At 38.2% G+C, this 13263-nt stretch overlaps 1 protein-coding gene across 1 annotated transcript; it reads right to left on the bottom strand.

The window, feature by feature from the left end:
• Positions 1 to 2062: 2062 nt before the first annotated feature.
• On the bottom strand, positions 2063 to 10817 carry LOC128358765 (probable E3 ubiquitin-protein ligase HERC4). Its single transcript, XM_053319149.1, has 23 exons — positions 10604 to 10817; positions 10330 to 10450; positions 10091 to 10167; positions 9410 to 9631; positions 9101 to 9192; positions 8663 to 8793; positions 7921 to 8045; positions 7743 to 7819; positions 7521 to 7636; positions 7340 to 7399; positions 7145 to 7250; positions 6837 to 7032; positions 5937 to 6085; positions 5700 to 5816; positions 5428 to 5511; positions 4947 to 5102; positions 4691 to 4831; positions 4421 to 4590; positions 4219 to 4282; positions 4032 to 4102; positions 3742 to 3925; positions 3514 to 3616; positions 2063 to 3209 (listed from the first exon to the last, which is right to left on the bottom strand). The coding sequence occupies exons 1-23, from the start codon at positions 10815 to 10817 to the stop codon at positions 2977 to 2979; spliced, it is 3009 nt and encodes a 1002-aa protein (XP_053175124.1). The 3' UTR covers positions 2063 to 2976.
• Positions 10818 to 13263: the final 2446 nt, after the last annotated feature.

Here is a 13263-nt window from a genome sequence, read left to right on the forward strand (position 1 = left end):
TCTTTCATAATACTCCATGTTCTCCGTCCATGTGTGCGCATACTTTACTCATGACTGCTCGTCTCAATTCACTCCGGAGTCTCTCGCTCTCTCTCTCTCGAGCTCTGTGACTGGCCGCGCGCTCGCGTCGCAAAAAAAAAAAACAAAAACGCGAGAACATCCCGTGCGCGCGCATGCACGTACATAGGCGCGCGTGTGTGTGTGTGTGTCCAGCCAGCTTCCGTCTGACGTCAATGCATGCCAGCTCGCTCCCGAGGCGCAGCGGCGTGCCTGCTGTACACAGAGACTGAATGAGTGAATGAATGCTTCGAAGTCCAACAAATTATATAACTGATTAGTGTAGGGTTTTTACTCTAAATAGCAGGAATGCACAATGAGCTGTATCATAGGCTGATATACGCAATAACCTACATTCCCGAGATGCTTTTAATGCCATGACTCATTTGAGAGGTCTCAGAGGACCACAGGGGAAATACTTGGACAAAAAAAAAAAAGAAAAAAGTTGTTTCCATTTATATTTTTAGCCTCCTCTGCAATATCCTAAGGAAAATTCCCATAGTGTTCCCATTAACCAATAGCTCTCATTTACATATTTCTTTGTGAATTTCTTTTTTTCTTTTTGACATTATTTGGGATTACTTGATTTTATGAGTTATGCACCACAACACCAGGTAAATTCCTTGTGTGCTAACCTACTTGGCAATGGACCCGACACTGACTCTGATTGTGTGGGGTGTTTCAGTGTGCCAAACAGTTGCTATTCATGATCTCACTGTGTGTATTTATAAGTTTATTTTTGTGTGCATGTCAGTCTGTTTCTAGTCTAGGCTATTTATCTATTTTATTTAATCTGATGTCACACGTGACATCACCTCACACTGGATTATGACTCAAAAACAAAGGGGACTGCATTTAGAGACTGCATTTTTTAGTTTGTTTGGTATAATTCAATTTCAAGCATTGTTTTATTGTAAACCTGCTGAAGTCTGCTTGATGATCTCATCCCTGCTGCTCTTTGTTTCACCTAATGGCCAACCAGAAGAATAATGGCGCCATCTAGTGGTTATGATGGAGGTTTGGTATGACCATAAGCAACCTTGTAAAATTTCAGCCACTGTATGTACTTTTACTTTGGCACCATCTGGTGATAGTAGACATATAGTAATTTTAAAGGGGACATGTTATTCACTTCCCCTGGTCTATGTTTTTATTCTGGGGCTCTACTGGAATGTCGTTATCCCGATTGGTTAACCTCTTGGAAGGCTACTGCAACAAACTATAGTTGTAGTAGTCTATTTCACTACTTTCTTTTTCCTTTACTTGAAATGTCAACCTCTCAAATACATCAATACATGTTGGAGCCAAAATCCAATCTGAAAGGAAATGAGAGTGAACAATGCAAACGATACATGAAACAATCTTGGCAAACTGACAGTGTTTAGGGCAGGTTGAAGTTCACCTCAAGTTGAATAACTTTTGCCATGTTTTAAATGTTTGACATTATAACAGTATATAAATAACAGAAAGCCAGAAAAAGTATATGTCTCCTTTAAAGGCACCCTGTAGAATTCTCACTAGAAATGCATTATGTGTAGGTCTGATAATCAGAGGGACTGTGGTTCGATCCACAACTTGTCCTGTTTGTCCGCATGGCAGAGTGTCCTTGGATAACCCTAAATTAGTCCTGATGGTTGTGCCAGCACCTTGCATGGTAGCTTGTTTCCACTGCTGTGTGAGAGTGTGTGTGAATTTGAGTGTGACTGTGAGTGTGAATGGATGAATGAGCTGCAGAAACATTGTGAAGTGCTTTAGATAAAAGCATTATATAAATGCATTAAACTTTTCTAATATGTTAGTAATAATTTGTTTCTGTCCATGTGTTTATAGCTTTTTCTTCACTGCTTTGTGTTGGTGTGTTTCTACAACCAACTGTTAATCAATGGAATAACATCAATATGCATGTGCCTTCATGTGCATGCACAACACCAACAGAACAGGGACCCACTCATAAAACATTGCTTCATAGTTATTAGTGCTCACAAACACATGTTATTTAATGTCATTTCATCTATTATATACAATAGTGTACAGATGTATTGTGGAGTAAATCTTCCTTCATTGATTTTACAAACCAAACTTTTACATTGCATACGTTAAATTGCATTATACTGAAAACACCAAACAGACAATGGCCAGAATGAGATATAACCTTGAATGACATATTTTACATGTGATAAATCTGTTTTTAAACTAAGCCTTTTGACTCAAGACCATTGTTACGTTAAGTACAAAATATACAATAGTGATAAAATAACAGCACCCAGCAGGAATGGTATGCAATATAACATAAAGTTAGAACATTCTTCAAGAAGGCACCTGGCTATCATATACAGTAGCATTCAACCATTATAATACAGTATTTTGTCTGACTCCTTCATAGACCTGTAAAATACAATTCAACAGAACCACAACATAAACCGTAAAATCAAAAATACCATACAACCTATTTATCACCAATTTGACAAAGAATCAGCAACATTAGAATTTTAACAAAAATAATATTTAGTACAGGAATGCAGAAAGTATTGGATTATAAAAGGAAATATATATATTATTTCTGTTTATTGCAATTTGATCAATAAATAACCACAAATCACAAAAATGGACTTTGTCCCTGAGAATATGTAAAAGTCATGTGTATTAATAACTTCACTTAAATGATAGAATTGCAAGATAAATAATAATATATATAATAATATAAAGGAAAAAAACAAAGACTTTTAAAGTGACTTCAGTTTAAGAGGGAATGACTCCAAATGCTCTTTGGACATCCTTTTTAAATGTGCACGTGTATAGTATCAAGTCAAAGGCATTCGGCACAGTGAGTTTGTTTTTAAGGTGAGTTAATGCAGAAAGATGATAGAAATCAGGCCCACCCCACAGATACAGTACACGCTCCTGTCCAGCAGTTGATGATCAGTGAATCTGAGGAAGATCTGAGAATCCTCTCTCTGTTATCAGAGCCTCTTTCAGCTTCTCTTGCATGATCTCCTTGGTTGAGTATAAGGGCAACTCCAGAATAGAGTGACATGTGAGTGACTCAGGGAAGAGCTGATCGCTGGAGGTGCCTAGGACTTCCTTAACTCGAATTTTCATCTGGACATTTTCCATTCCAAGAATAGGAGCCCTCCTAAAACCGGTCAGGAACCCTGAGGAACACCCGTAAAGTCAGAGGTGTGGATGATGCTTCTTTACTACACTACAATATCTGTATTAAGTTACTACATCAGTATAGTCACAGTATTGTCTTAATCTGACTAAAATGAAATAGTTATTGTTTATAGAGACACACAGCTTAAATAATCAGATAGACATTTCTATTATTAATATGTCTTTGTTATTTTTACACCTAACATATGAATAAAATAATATATTTTTCAAAGACCTACATGTGACTTGTCTGGCTAAAAGCTTCCACAATGAAAAGCTGTCAACATTAGATAAAATACTTACAAAGGAAATCTTTCCTCAGTTCTTCTGTCAGTTCATCAAAAACCTCCCAAAACATCAGTATGTTGGGGTGACCACCATGATAGACCATTTCATAGACTGTGTTCTAATTAAATCCAAAACAGAAGGTTACAATGTTTGACATGATGAAATCAAGCACAGTAAGATATGCAAATCAGTAGTACGTTGCAGAGAACATTTTGAACAGGAGCAGCGCTTGTTATCCTGTACCTGTTTCAGTTTTGCCCAGTCGTACACATCTTGGCCCACCAGGAGTCCCTGCAGCTCATGTGGCCGGAACAGTTTCACCATACGCTGGTCACACACCTGGAAGAAGCCTCGCCTGAACTCCTGAAACACACCTTCCACTGACGTGTTGAAGGCATGATTCACGTAGGCATCCACAAACTCCTTCCTGTTTAGGAGGTTAAAGTTTTAAATTAAAAATCACATACACAACTTAGCTTGGTAGTATAGATTTAAATATGTATTAAATATTATTAGAATATCTTAAGTCTTACTTGTTTTGACATGTCACAGGCTTTCTTGGATTTTGGGGATCAAGGTCAACCTCTGTCCCATCCCAGTCAATCTGTTAATCAATAATTAAAGAGAACAGGTTTGTTATATCACTGCAAAGCTTTTAAAAAATGTAAGAAAGAAAAAATGAGACAGATTGTCTGCTGTATTGAAGAGTGAAATACCAACCAGAAAATCCAAGTCAAGGCTTTCTATGACATTGTCTTCATAGTCCAAGATGTCCTGCAGACTCCTTAAAACAGTAAAACATATTATATATTGTTATATTTAGAGAAATGTAAAGTATTTACAACATATTGCAACATTTCACGAATCACTGTGAAAAACCACATAATTGTGCATTATAAAAGTCAGATGAATTTCAACATACTTTCCAACTCTTGGGCTGAACTCTAACATGTCCTCCAGTGAAGGCTCTACATCAAGCAGTTTCTTGAACAGTGCCAGTGGGAAGGGTAAATGTATGATACTCTGGTTGTACAAGGCCAATCCACACAAACGTCCAAACAGAAAGAAGTTTGTCTTGTCCTCCTCTGTTGCCTGTTATTGAACACAACAGACACAATAAATAATCCATTAAATACAATGAAGCTTGAAACCAAATATTACTTCTACTGTATATGAGGATCAAATCTCTTACCTTGGAGGGGAACCAGGCCAGTGTATTGGAGTCATTGAACATGAACATCCCAGATTTAGTTGACACCATGTTATGAAACAAGTGATGAAAAAAGTCTCTTTTGTAGACATCTGTGACCTTTGGTTCCTCATCAAAATAGACCTGAGAGACAAGAAGTTACAAATAAAATGCATCATGTTAGATAGAAGCTTGCATAAGAGTCACCACAAAATGATTTGACAGTACTTTAACCATCAGGTAAAAACAAACTTATTACCACAAATGGTTTCTTGAGGGCGCTGGAATGAGCAGCAGCTAGTTGTTTGAAGGTGCCTTCCATGAGTGACGCACGCTTCAGCTTCAGTTCAAAGAAGCGAGGATTTGCCTGAGCAACCCATCCAAAGACCGTCCAAACCAACTGCTGTTGTTGCCCCTACAATACCATTTAAAATACAACCTTCACTTTAATTTTGAATACATCATTTGTGCTACAATTCAATCCATTTCTATACATTCATTGTTTTTTTTAACCACTGGGGAAACACAACAAGCTTTGAACATAACGCTGACATATTACAAATTTATGAAATTGTAAGCATGTACAAAAACTGTCAAATTTGCTTTGTCTATCAGGTTTGAAATGTTGCCATTACAGGAAACAAACTAACAAAAGTAGATTTGTTTGAGACTTCTTGATGACTGTGAGAATATTGTTTGCATGGATTAGTTTTGACAAGAAACAGTTCACAACTACTTGCCTGTGTCCAACCAGCATCAGTGTCAAAAGCTATTATCTTTGATTTCAGATCCATCACAAATGGGAAGTTACACATGATATGTGGCTGATTCACATCCTGAAAAAAAGATAAATACTTCACCAAACTGTGTTTTCAATGATCATGATTTTCACATGAATGAACACAATATGAAAAGTGTCAAACATTGAGAGAAAGATGAAGGAATGACCTGATTGCCATCAAGAAATGGGTTCAACCTTTTTCTTTTTTAAAATCAGTGTTATTTATCTTACCTTGTTTCTTGGCATTGAACGCCAAACTTTCAGATCCTCTTGAAGAAGTACTTGGTTAACCCCCATACAAAAAGTTTCATCTGGGATCCTCTGACATCCTTCAGTCCTGTTGTTGGCCTTTAAAACATAAATGTGAAGGTAATGTTCATTAGGTAAATGTACAAAACAGAAACAAAACAGAGACTTTTTGTCTGTGGTTTGAAATTCACAAGGAAACATAAGACAACTTGTACTTACATTGTACATATGTCGGAGGACCAGTAGCAGGTTCTTGACTCCAGAGTCACGAGGAACAGGGAAGGAGGACAGGATAGGTGCGAGGGCCCGCTTCCACACTTTGACATGTTTAATCTTAGTGGAGGGCCACAGTGAGCACCACCAGCCCACTGCGGAAGAAAACATTAATGTCAGTGTGATTTTCACAACTTACTAAGTAACTTATGTATATGGCTTCTGGAATATGCCACTGTAGTCTCAAAAAAAGAAGACTTTGATGAACATAAAGGCATTTATGAGCACACATTTAGTTACACACACTCTGCCAGTCACTAACTGGTAATCTGCCAGCTAATGTCAATCAAACAAGCCTCCGACATGACCCCACCTCCCCACCCCCCGATTTCTGATATTTTCCCAAAGACATTTTTTCTTCATTCTAATAATACAAACCTATTAGCAATACATTTAAAACCCTGTTGACATTATTTTTGACATCAAGATGGATGATTAAATGTGTTTTTAGTTGGACTTGAAAACCAGTTACTGTACATCTCGACCTCAACCACTACTTACACATTGATACATCTGTGTTTGCAAGCTAATAATATGTCAGTCACAGAGGCCATTTTCTGCAGAACAAGAACTGTTGCTGAGTACATTTTGCTACTTTGCTACTTCTATAATTTAACTTAAGTATGATTTTGAACGAGGCACTTAGCACTGTACTTTTAGACTGTGGTAGTGATACTTTTACTTATGTTAAAGTTAAATTACTTCTACTTCTACTGCTAGGGACTATGGATATCTGTCAAACAATTATCTCTGACTGCCACTTGGGGCTGCTAAATGGAGATGTAACATAGAGCTTTAATTTGTGGGCATACAGGGTCACACAGAGTGCAGGTGACAGTACTGTACCTATGACTTGGAGGTTGTCAGCAGACAGTCTTACTACAGCAGCAGCGACCAACTCAGCAAGGTGTGTGCCCTGTTGCTGTTTGTGTTTCTGGATCACATGCAGAAGCTCAATGAGTAGCAGATAGATCCTCAGCCCCTCCACTCCTACTGGTTTCTCATAAAGAGAGGGGATCAACTGTGTGACAGCAGCCTCAACCTGTTGAAAAAATGCAATACAATAACTGAGTGGAGTATACTGAATGGTTTTCTCTCCCTTGTTAATTACTGATCTGATACCATATATACATAGTCATATTTTAGTTACATACCTTTTCCCAAACATCATCCTTCTGTACCAGTTTCTGGAAAGCAAGTCGAGCAACTGACAAGTTCAAGCCGGAGAACTTTTGTGAGGTCTGGAAATGTTTATCATTGCTAAGAATGGCCAGAAAATGTATATGTTAATGTAATTCACCAAATATATTTTTAAAAAGTGATGATGATCATATGCAGATGGTGTTTACCTTTGATCAAGGAAGCTTTGATTCAGGCAGGATGCAGAGGAAAATGTCCTTTTGATTTCCCTGTGAAGGTTTGATATGATTGGTTAATACTACTAACAAAATAGTGCAGTTTCACTCATAGGACATGAGAGTTAAAATCACATACTGAGAAAAATAATAACTCCTATTTCAATATACTTACTGTTTGATTTTTTTCCATGACTTTGAATCATGTTCAGAGGTCCATCTGTCAATTAAACCTTCAAGACAGTGATGAACCTTGTTCATACTGTCACTGTTTGACCCTTTGTGAACATCCTGCTGAAGAAACAAGTTGAGTTGTTTAAAAAGTGACTTCACATATAAATCATCTCTGTAACCTCATTGCTAAACTGGTCTGTAATGGATGTATTATTATTGGTACCTTATTAGAGGAGCACATTGCAAATGAGCAGTTTCCTCCTGCGTAGATGTTCTGAATTTGTGAAACATCAGCAGCACCTGCAATAATGATAGAAAAATGTAATCTATCATTGAAATAAGTGAACTGAATTCTCTTAGTTTGGTTATTGTAATAGATACTATAGCATAAATGGAGTTACCTTGTGGTAGCTGAACAGGCAGCGGCACAGATGGATGACTCTCCTCTCCATGTCCCAGCTGGCCTTGCTCTCCACACCCAAAGGAGTAGACTCTCTTGGAGTCTGTCATCACTAATGTGTGATGTCTGATTAAAAGGACAATATAAAGCACAAACAGTATTTTTAATAACAACAAAGGCATAAAGATTGCATTTGAGAGGCTTTGCTGCTTCTAAGCCTCCTCTAATATTTCAAGTACATTTACAAATCGTGATTTACCTGCAGACATTCCTGTTGTCTGAAAAGACAATTATATATTTTTTCTCTTATATTAAGTTTTTGTCAAAGTGAAATTCTGCATCAAATCTTGTATATTATTAGGTACAATGTGAAATAATTTCTCTATTGTTGATGATCAAAGGAAGGAAGACTACCAGTAAAATTCTGAGAATATGAGCCAGCAGCTTAAGGTTGTACTGGATATTCTAAGTCTTCTCTCTGCTTCTGTGATGTCCTCAATGCAACAGTGAACATCTTTAAAAATGTTAAAGTTTATAGTCTTATTGAATACAATTATACAATTTTGGTGACTCTGCATTCTCCAGAGTCACCTCTCATCACCTGAGAGGTCTGGCAAACTTAACAGAGGCATTTTTATGCAAATAGTCGATATAGAGGATGTTTAAAAATTCAAATCATGCTGGAATTGCATCAGCAATGAGCCAAATTGTATTAGAGTGAAAAGTGTACAATTATAGCATACCGTCCACATGCAATCTTGATGACCTTGGCCCCCCAGAGCTCTGCAACAATACGAGGACGTAGTTCCTCACTGAATGAGTTGTGTCCAAGCTGTCCATACTGACTGGAGCCAAATGTAAACACTACACCATGCTGAGGAAGCAACCAGACAACCATATTTTAAAGGATAGGATTAGGGTGAGGGTAATCACTAATATTAAAACAACACAAATAAAAATAGCAAAAAGACAGTTAGAAATGAAATCAACTATAAAATAAAATAATTAAATATACTGAAAAAATGATCAGTTTTGCAACTTTTGTGTTGCAAAAATGATGCAATTTATCAAGACTAAGATTTTCATTTTAAACATATTTCTTCATTTCAGTGTCATTTGGAGAGTGAGTTAAAACTGTTTGCCTGGTACTGTTGAGAGTTGGAAAGCTTGTTTTGACTAACCTTTGTTAAAATGGCAGTGTGGTCCTTTCCACAGGAGATGTGAATAGTTTTCTTCGTGTCCAAAGAATGAACAGGGGTTGGTGTGTGTCTGTCTGTAGAAATATGTACTAAAATTCAGATTTGCATACCAAAGATGTAAATATTTGAAGAAATGTATCATTACATCATATTTTAATGCTCATAAAACATGCCTGAATACATAAAAAACAGGATAAATGCAAATATGACTCAAACTTAAGTCTACATTTCAGTGCAAATATAAAAAATAACAATCTCAGCATTAAGAAAACTAAAGTTTTGGTTCAGTACCTGTAGTGTCTCCCAACCCAAGCTGTCCACAGTCATTTCTGCCCCAGCTGAACACCCCTCCAGAGACAGAGAGGGCAAAGCTCTGCTCCCCCCCTGCAGCAATCTGGACCAGGGGGATCGATGACAGAGACTGGAGGAGTTGGGGTGAATTGGCATCAATCTTAATGTTTCCCAGACCCAGCTGGCCTCTGGAGTCCTGGCCCCATGTGTACACCTGACCATCTGTGGGGACATCATGATAACTGTAACCCTTTGCAAACCACTGTCTGACTACTGCATTGTACTGTATTCTGTAAGTGTTTTATTTTATTTGCACCACTATTATCTTGGACTTGGCCGTCATCTCAGCCATTATTGGACTTTGAGTCAACTTTGACTCAACGCTGTGTTTTTTCCCACTTGGTCAACTTTGTATAAATCCTTCCCAACAGTTAATTCAAGTTTTTACAAAATATAAGTGTGGGACACAAACTTATAATAAGAAGTGAATATTGATAAAAACTACAAGAAACATGCAAAATTAATGTTTTCTGATATTCACAATGATTTAAGCGTTTAAAAAAATAAAATAAAAATGTAGCTTTCAGTGTTTTGCCTGGATTCAACAAACAGCAGTTGCTATTGGAGTAGTACAGAGGGAAGTTGTACATTTGCAGCAGTCTAGTGTAAACTTTACTGTACCTTTGGTCAGAGCGATTGAATGCTGGCTCCCACAAGCAACCTGAGATACTGGTATGTTACACAAAGCTTCTGGAGTCCTGAGAGAACAGAAACAGGCAGAAATCAACCACCTTGTTCTGTACTTATGAGAAATAACAACCAATTTCAAAAATGAACCAAAATCTTTCAGTTTGTGCACTCAGCAGTACAAGAAAACAAACTTGGGTCACTGACTGACTGTCAAACAAGTTTCTTCTTACCTGGGAATGGGTGAAGTGTGAACTGGGCCCACACAGAGAACTTTGCCGGTCTGAGACAGCAGTGTGACCATGTCATCACTGCAACTCACTGCCTGAATCTTCTCTTTGTGTTTCACAAACTCTATAAGCACACAAGCCACAGACACACAGAAGGAGTTCATGGATCAATGAAGCAAAAAAAGAAAGAAAACGTCTTATTTCCAGAACTTTGTGAGTAAAAATTAACTTTTTATGCAAAATTTTGAATACAGACACAGAACGGACAGATACTCACTCTGTTTTCCTCTCATTCGTCTTCCATCGTTACTCTCGTTTGTGTGGATAATGAACGCGCTTCCATCACTTTTGACGCAAGCGAGCACACTATGACCTGCTGACAGATCCTTGATGTGAAAATTGAGCTTCAAAAAGTAAACTCCATCACCTGCTGCACCGGAGCCGTCTTTCACAAGAAAGCCCCCCTGACTGTCCTCTCCCCAGGAATACATGCTGCTGAAATGACTCTGCGGCTGTCACAGCAGACTTTTATATGGTTTCTCCGTCAGGCAGAAACGAAACTTGATTGGTCATAGAGCAAAGTCTGTTGTGATGACGGGAAAACAAAACTTAAACACACGCGCGCGCGCGCACACACAGCGAAACGAAAATAGCAAGCAAGAAGGAAAACGAAAGTGAAAGTTAATTGCAGTATGCAGACTGGTGCTCACTGATAACGCTGTTCACGTAAAACAGGTTATGGATCACGAAAAGTTACGTAAGTATAATCAAACACACAAATAACTTTAGAAATACAGTAGTCTAATAGCTCAAATAAAAATGGATGTGTGGAAATGTATGAAAATGAACTGAATTAAATGTGGATTTATGTCCCTCTATTTATCTCTTACAACTCCATACAACTTTATATAGCCTAATTTATAAGCTGTACTTTACAAGAGATCATGTTCTCAACCTATAATATACCAAAAGACTGTATGACATTGGTTATTAATCTGGAAATTTGTAGGAGAATTGGCACTGGTGAAATAAAATATTGACTACAGCAAATCCTGCATTATTAGGTAATTTCATGCCCATGTGTTGTACAGTTGCAGATGCCTAGTTTATTATTTCCTTCTAAGCATGGCCCGAAAAACCCTCCCAAACAACTTCCATATTCTCTTCAGTGGGCCCCTCTTAACTTTTGGAGCAGCGTCATCAGGTGACCCATTGTTAACTGCTGTCTCTTCTGTTTGGAGAGTCGAGGCTGGTCCCTCTGGAGCTGATAGAGTCATAACGGCAGCTGATTCTTATTATTCTGAGCCTTTTTAATAGTCATGGTTGTCTCATGCTCACTGGATTCATCAGCAGCTGATCCCTTTTTAGTTAGACCTGTACTGCCATCATGTTGATATCTGCCTCATCAGCAGCTGGGCCCTCTCGAGCTAAACCAGTATTGGCAGTGGCTGATCCCTCTTTAGTTGAACCAGTTGTGGTTGCGTCTTGGTCACATGATCCATCAGCAGCTGGTCCAGGCAGGTTTGAACTAGTGTCCTTGAGAGCCAGTTGAAGACAGGATGGCTGAGGTATCTACAACTTCAACCTTAATATCAGTTAGCTCCGCTTCCTCCTCATCCATCGGACAGACCAGCATTTTCTCAAGGGCATTGTCCACACTGAATAAAATATGGCAAGAAATTAATGAATCAGTCATTCTGTAAAAGCATCTGTCATGTGTCTATCCGTCCCTACTGATACCTAAACAGTCACATACTATGAGTTGGTGACAACTCATAGTACGTCAGCTGCTGGCAAGAAATCAGTGAATCAGTCATATGTCTATCTTTCCCTACTGATACCTAAAGTCACGTACTATGAGCTGGTGTCCATTTCATCAGTCAGATGAACCATTGAGATATACGAATGTTGAGAGCCTCTTCAGGACTAATTCTTTTGTTAAGATCCGTCTCCAGGTGACATTTCAGGATGTCCACACAAGCTCTCTGATCCTCTAGTTCAATGGACTCTTGTGTTTCTGGATAAAACTGGATATGGAAACAAAATACATAGCTCAGATTAGTGTCTTCTTGTCTCTCAGTGACAAAGAAAGAGCATATGAATACAGTCTGTACTCATGAAATGGACTACTTACAGTTGTCAGGTCGTCCAAACATTTAAACGGTGTCCTCCATACTTTAGGCTCAATGCCAGTTTCTTTCTGATATTGCTCTGGAGTCAAAATCAGTTTCTGACTCTTTGTTCTAAATCTTTGATTAGAAAAAAGGATGTTAACAAAGTGCAATATTGTTAAATACCCTCAGCAACCATTCTGTATGGTCTACATTCCAGGAAAGCCTGAAAAACCTCTGGCTGTATTTGCCAGCACAGATGAGATGGTCAGCTGGTTGGCCGATTGTCTCCACGATGTTTTTCATCTAGAGAGACAATATATAGAACCGCATCAGCCAACATCCTACATTATATCTCTGGATGTTTGTCTGGAACACTATCTCAGAAGCTGTGCAATCAAGTCTACATATACAGGGTTACTTACCATCTCATAGTCGCAGTGTACAGCAAATGGTTGTCTGGCCACAAACAAGTAAATCAGCACACAGCTGAGACCCCCACATCGATGGCTTCAGAGACTTGGAGGCCCAGGCTGATTTCAGGATCAGGTATCTACATGTGCTGCTGTGCAGGATGTCGTGCTTTTTTACCTCAAAGGTTTTCGGTTCTTCCTTTTTATCAGCTAGTGGTGACAGAAATGGAAAGAAAAGGAGAAAACGTTGCAACATGGAGTCAATCAGTCAACATGTATCAATATATTCAGTTTGCCCTGGCATTCATTCATTTTTGTATGATTATATGTTATATTATAGCATTATTATCACTAGTTCACTTTCATCTAAGCAGCATTGTATTGTTGATTTGAACTTTTTCAGAATATATTAA

Source organism: Scomber japonicus, chromosome 5, assembly GCF_027409825.1.
Source record: "Scomber japonicus isolate fScoJap1 chromosome 5, fScoJap1.pri, whole genome shotgun sequence".
NCBI lineage: Eukaryota > Metazoa > Chordata > Actinopteri > Scombriformes > Scombridae > Scomber > Scomber japonicus.